This window comes from Perognathus longimembris, chromosome 9, assembly GCF_023159225.1.
Source record: "Perognathus longimembris pacificus isolate PPM17 chromosome 9, ASM2315922v1, whole genome shotgun sequence".
Taxonomy (NCBI): domain Eukaryota; kingdom Metazoa; phylum Chordata; class Mammalia; order Rodentia; family Heteromyidae; genus Perognathus; species Perognathus longimembris.
The window spans coordinates 26,299,987-26,306,919 of NC_063169.1; the positions used below are offsets into that span (position 1 = coordinate 26,299,987).

At 41.3% G+C, this 6,933-nt stretch overlaps 1 protein-coding gene across 1 annotated transcript; it reads left to right on the plus strand.

The window, feature by feature from the left end:
* The first annotated feature begins 4,322 nt into the window (after positions 1-4,322).
* Lyrm2 (LYR motif containing 2) lies at positions 4,323-6,733 on the plus strand. The gene is made up of 3 exons (XM_048353841.1): positions 4,323-4,406; positions 4,860-5,000; positions 5,456-6,733. The coding sequence occupies exons 1-3, from the start codon at positions 4,362-4,364 to the stop codon at positions 5,531-5,533; spliced, it is 264 nt and encodes an 87-aa protein (XP_048209798.1). The 5' UTR covers positions 4,323-4,361; the 3' UTR covers positions 5,534-6,733.
* The last annotated feature ends 200 nt before the right edge of the window (positions 6,734-6,933 follow it).

Consider the following 6,933-nt stretch of genomic DNA (forward strand, 5'->3'; position numbering starts at 1 on the left):
AGGAAATGCAAATCAAAATAACTTTGAGATTCCATCTCACCCCAACATCATGAATTTGAACAACAAATGCTGTTGGGGGAAAAGCCCATTTGTACCTTTGATGGGAATGTAAATTAGTAAAACCACTCTGGAAGGTTTGGGGGTTCCTCAAAGAACCAGAGAGATGGAGAAGACATAGAGAGAATGAGGAAACAGAAGACATTGTACAAGGGAAATGCATTCACTACCTGACTGATGTAATTGTAATTTCTCTGTACATTACCTCTATAATAACAATAAAAAATAATTTTTAAAAACTAAACAGATCATTCCTATGCCCCAGCCATACCATTCTTAGGCATCTACCCAAATTACTACAAGTCACAATATGATGAAGACACATGTGCATCCATATTCATTGCTGTACTACTCAAAATAGGAAAGTTATGGAAACAGCCCAGATGCCCTATAATAAATGAGTGGGTTAATAAAACGTGGTACAATGGAATTTTACTCTTTTTTTAGAAAGAATAAGATTACGCCATTTGCAGGGTAATGAATGGATCTAGAACAAGTGTTGAGTGAGATAAGCCAAGCTCAGAGAGACCATGTTCTCTCTCACATGTGGAAGCTAGATCTAAAATACACTGGGACATGATAAATTATGCAGGACTCTAGGCATTCACACACAGTGAGCCCAAAGGAGGATACTCGGAGGAGGAACACAAAGGCACAATGCCTATACACCTCTAATGATATAAAATATCCACATGAACTCCAAAAAAATTTCAACTGGACATAACATACATAGGACTCTGAGCATTCATATACAGACTAAAGCAGGACACCCTTAAGGGAGGAGCCCAAAAGTATAACTCCTCCCGAACACTTAAAATACTATTTGTCAAAATATTCCAGCAGAGTTTGGTGGTGGTGGTGGTGGTGTTTTTTGCTTTCAGGCTTTTTCTTATTGTGGAAGGGAGAGGGGAAGGTACCGAGGAAAAAGGAGAGAGAAAGAGTGAACAACTGGAATCATGGCTGGGAATATGGCCTAGTGGTAAAGTGCTTGCCTCATATACATGAAGCCCTGGGTTCGATTCCTCAGCACCACATATATACAGAAAAAGCCAGAAGTGGCGCTGTGGCTCAAGTGGTAGAGTACTAGCTTTGAGCAAAAAGAAGCCAGGGACAGTGCTCAGGCCAGGACTGGCAACAAAAACAAACAAATGGAATCATGGCATTCAGTACACACTGAATAGAAAATTACCTATGTAACTTGTGGGCAGGAATAGGAGGGAAACTGGGCAAAGCAAAGGAAGGGGTGACATTGACCAAAAAAAAACAAAACAAAACAAAACAAAAACTCATTACTTGACTTATAAAATGGCAATCCTTTTGTACAACACCTTAATCATAATAAAACTATATTGTAAATGGCTACTCCTTTGTTAATATTGTATGATGATTTAGAGGGAACAACATGTCTTTGTTCAATGATTGCTAGGCTATAGTTTTACCTCCTAAGCCTTCCTTCTGGTCCCTTTGCTTTGGTTATTTGTTGAGTTAGTTTTTTGCCCAGTCCAGGTAGGACCACAATCCTGTTTTCTACTTTCTGACAGCTTAGACAACAGGCATGTAGCACCACACCCTTTTTTCTGTTTTAATAGGGAGGGGAGGTCTCCTGAGATTTTTTGTTGTTGTTGTTAGGGTTTTTTTATTCTTTGTTGTTTGCCCAGGCTAGCATGGCACTACTGTCCCTTACAACTCAGCCTCCTGGTGTAGCTGGGATGACAGGCTAGTACCACTGCACCTAGCTAGCTGTCAGTGGAGATGGGAGTCTTGGAAATTGCTCAAGTGGCCTCAAACCATGTTCCTTCTGATCTCTGCATCCTAAGTAGCTAAGATTTACAGGCACCAGCAACACACACACACACACACACACACACACACACACATTTCGAATAGCCATATAGCACACTAATAGAAGAGCCTTACAGAAAATTAGGGTCCTGCCAGATTAAAAAATATGCACAGAAAATGAATACTAGACTAAGCTAAAATAAGTGAAAGATTTCAACCCTAAAAACAACATGTAATCAAAATGTATCACACAGCCCAGGAAAGGTAATGATTTAATAAGTGGCAGAGTAATTACAGTTATGTCCAGGAAAGAACTCAGGTCCATGTACGTATAACTAGAATTTTAGCTGGAGCAAATATTTTAAGAAATAAACAATAAGATGTTACAAGGCCTGTATGGCAAAAAATGAAACTGGAAAGTCTCAAAGGAAATCACCAGGGGCCAGGAATGTGGCTTAGTGAAAGAGTTTTTACCTAGCATGCATGAAGCCCTGGGTTCAATTCCTCAGTACCACATACACAGAAAAAGCTGGAGGTAGTGCTGTGGCTCAAGTGGTAGAGTGATAGCCTAGAGAAAAAAGAAACTCAGGGACAGTGCCCAGGCACTTGAGTTCAAACCCCAGGAGTAGCAAAAAAAGAAATAAGTGAAGGGAGGGAGGGAGGGAGGAAGGGAGGGAGGGGGGAGGGAAGAAAGAAAGAGATAGAGAGGGAGGGAAATAGAAATCACTGGGTACTGGTGGCGCACACTTGTGTCCTGGCTACTCAGGAGGCTGATGTCTGAGGATCACAACTTGAAGCTGGCCCAAGAAGTAAAGTCTATAGAAAGTTTTTAGACACCAAAAAGCCAGAAGTGGAGCTGTGGCTCAAATGCTAGGGCTCTAGCCTTCAGGGGGGAAAAAAGTCTGCAGTTTAAGCCCCAGAGCCAGCACCAAAGGGTGAGTGGGTAAGAAACAAAAGATACACCAGGCAGTACACACTTTATTGTATTGGTCAAGAAATGACCCCCCCCCCAAAATTAAGAGCATGTAAACTAGAATACAGTCCTGATCAGTACAAATAAACCTAACATAAACTAACTCAATAAAAGTGACTCGTGGGCTGGGAATATATGGCCTACTGGTAGAGTACTTGCCTTGCATGCATGAAGCCCTAGGTTCAATTCCTCAGTACCATATGTAGAAAAAGCCAGAAGTGGCTCTGTGGCTAGAGTGGTGGAGTGCTAGCCTTGAGCAAAAAGAATCCAGGGACAGTGCTCAGACCCTGAGTTCAGGGCCCAGGACTGGAAAAAAAGTAACTTGTTATTTAGCTTCATTAGTACTTGAAAAATCTGCTAAGATTTTTACTGCCTTTTTAATAGAAATTTTGAAAAACACACCATCGACAGCATGTTCATATCATGTTTCATCGCTGATGACAGGTGTCACCCAACTCTTGGCTGAAATGTATTCAGGGTAAAGCAAAAGAGCTAAGGATTCAAGTTCTTACATGTGCACCATCCTGTGCTCAGGAATTCTGATGTTTGTAAGGTAGAGGCTGTTTCACTTCACATTTAATACGAACAGGTGGGAGGGAAAAGCTGGAACATAGCTAATTTAGGAAAAGCACCTGAACTCTCAACAGGCATGCAATCAGGCAGGTGCTTAGTAAAAGGAAGACTAACTGGATGTTTGAGATTGTACATTAATTAGACAGTACTACTTGGGAAAAATATGGCAAAAGTTCACTAACCTCAATTATGGATATACAACTTTAGGATGTGTAGTGTTGTGTCATGGAGATTAAACAACTAGAAGAAAGTAAAAGCTTGAGGCTAGACATGTTGGGGTCTTCCCTATGAGCGATCAGAACTATCCGTGGGACAGACCTTTACAAACGCTGATGACCACTGCTTAGGGAAAATACTTGCAAAAAGAGGAGAATGGAGCCAAGCTTGGTGGAGCATAACTGAAACCCCAGCTATTCAGGCGGCCGAAGCAAGCAGAATCTACAGAGTTAGAGGCCAGCCCGGGGAAAGTTTGTGAGACTCTATCATAAAAAGAAGGGGGGAAGGTAGGGGTTCGGAAGAGAATGCCTAACATTTAGAAACCTTTAGTTCAATCTACAGTATAAAAAAGAAAAACTGAAGTGATACATTTACATTTTTAGTATTTTTTTAAGGTACTAGAGTTTAAACTCTGGGCTTCGCACTCCCGTGCTACTTACCCCCAAGGCCAAGTCTTTTCAACTATGCACTTTAGAAAGGCTCCAAAGGAGCACACTAAAATAACTGTTTCCCCTCCATAAAACAATCTGCTTCCAAATGCCTTACCGTTCTTAGTTCGTTGTCCCTGCTCCTGCATTCAGATGATGAAAGTCTCTAAAGGGACGCCCAGTGAACTTGCTGGAGCTCTCCCCAGCCTGGCTCCAGTTTCAGGACACAACAACAGGACGCCGTCTCCAAGGAAACCGGGATAGCCCCGCCCCACATTTCCCTCACTTCCGCTTCTGCGCACTAGAGTTTGGAGGCCTCCATAAGGGAGGACATGGCCACTTCCCGTTTGCCGCCAGCTACGCTAACTCTAAAACAGGTACCATCAGACTCTTTGTTCTTCTAAAGCAGCAATTCTAGAGTCTGAGACTTTTGGCTCTGCACCCTGTTTACAGAGTAAGACGGGAAGGGTTTAAGGGGAAACCTGGACAGGTCCCGGGCTCGAGCCCCTAGCCGTGAGGCGGGACTTCCTGTTGTGGGGTGGGGCAGGCCAGGCTTTTCATTTCCGGTCTCTGCGGCTAGGGTAAGGGCTGTCCTGTTCTACTGAGCCACAGTAATGTAATGGACAGGCGATTCCAGATAATTCCAACTACTAATTTCACACAGGCGCTGATAGTTATTGCAACTTGAAGGAGACAAGTAGGAGTCAACTCAATTTTTGAAGTTCCTTAGGTTTGACAGAAGAGTAATCAAAGGGCCCCCAAAAAACTTGCCACTCTTTTTACCAAAATAAAAATTAGGACTACCCCCCCATTTCTTCTCTCCTGAATAGTTCATGAGAAGGCAACAAGTTCTCCACCTCTATAGAAGGATTTTGCAAGCAATTCGACAGGTTCCAAATGATTCTGATCGCAAATACCTGAAGGACTGGGCAAGGGAAGAATTTAAAAGGAACAAAGGTGCTACCGAAGAGGTAAGAATAAGATAATGGTGAGGGCAGCCCTAGACTCTTTTGTATTTATTTGTGAAAGTCTAAGAAAGGTTGAGCGACATCTTGGAGAAAGAATGTCATTGAGATCATCAGTGATCACTCTTGATATTTTATATATTTTAAATTTGTTAGCATGGTTGTAACTAATATTTATAAACTGTACATTAGCATGATCTCGCTTTCATGCTGTTCCATATAGCTTTTGAGTTTCCTAATATACAACACCAGTTCCCACTACTGGGTGTGCGCAGAGAGGGGGGTGGTTTTGGTGCTGGGATTGCACTGAAAGAGCCTTGTGCATGCCAAGTCCACACTCCACCACTGAGCTACACCCCCTGACTCCCTAATATTGGTTCTTGAATACAATAAGTAAAACAGTAGAACTGTACCTTGTTAAGCCTGGTAAGACAGTGATCAGATTTCACTTTCTTCTACAGGATACCATCCGCATGATGATTACTCAAGGCAGTATACAGCTAAAGGAGTTAGAGAAGACACTTGCTTTAGCAAAATAATAATTATACCATATTCAAATCTCTATTTTTGATAGCTCAAAGCCAGTCATTTGGCCAGGTAACTAGCACATGAAAAGAAGATCACAATCATCGGGGAAATGCAAAAACCAAGAGACCATTTATTTCACTTCCACTACAGTAGCATCTATGAACAAAAATGGAATAAATGTTGGTGAAAATATGGAGAAATTGGAACCCTCATACATAGCTGATGGAAACAAAATACCTTCAAGCACTTTGAACAAAAACATTAGTTCCTCATCAGGTAGCATGGAGTTGCATGTGCTTTAGCAGTTCTGTAAGTAGTCTGCACATGAATGTTCAACGTTTTCATGACAACCAAATAGTGGAAACAACCAAAATATCCATTAACTGATAAATGGATAAAGTACAGAATACTCATACAATACAAACATTTGATAATATAACCTGCTGCATGTTACACATAAATGGACTTTGATACCATTTTATAGGAGCCAGTTACAAAAGATCTCAGGTGATTCTGTTCTCATGAAATATCTCAGTGGTGGTCCTTGGGCTCGAACTCTGCCTGGGCACTGACTTCAAGCCCCAGGACCAACACACACACACACAGTGAATATACTTAAATCCATTTAAAATGCCAGATATGTAAGCTAAATAAAAAAACCTGTTAAAAAGTAATACTGAATTTAGTATACTGACATCAGGAGACACTTCTGGAACTTAGTTGAAACAATCCTTCAGCATTCCCCTTCAAGGTTGAAATATGTTCTTCAGAGGTGTCATTGCTTGATAGCCAAGGACTCCTAAAAGTTCTGTCACTAGGAATAGAGATATTTGTTGGGACACTTAAAAAGCTAATGAGCACATTGAAATACCAAAAAGAAGAGAGACGACATAGGGAGCCCTCACAACATCCACATGATGCGAATCATTAAAGAACTGGTTACCTTTCCTCCACAGACCTGAAAAGGAAAATTTGAAGAACACCCTCACAGACATACAACAAGGTTGATTGAGGTTACTTTTGAAAACTTCTAATTTATACAAGTAATTTAGTGAAAGCAGGGGAGAACACTGGGACTGTCAGTCCTGCACACAACACAATTCTGTTCGTCAGCAGAAATTAGCCCAGCACCTGAAAGATGAAGACAGAACTGTGCAGATACGGGTGTGGTATGCAGACTCTTTAAATGTTAAACTTATTCCCAAAGCTTATTGTTTGAATGTTTGATTTTGTGCGTGTGAACTATATAATAAACCAATTATTTTTTTATTTAAAAAATTTTTGGCTGGATGCTGGTGGCTCACACATTGGTAGGTAGAAATGAGGACTGTAGTTCCAGGCCAGCCCCAAGACCACATCTCAACCAACAGAAAGCCAGATTTTGATGAATATGAACACATCTGACAAATAA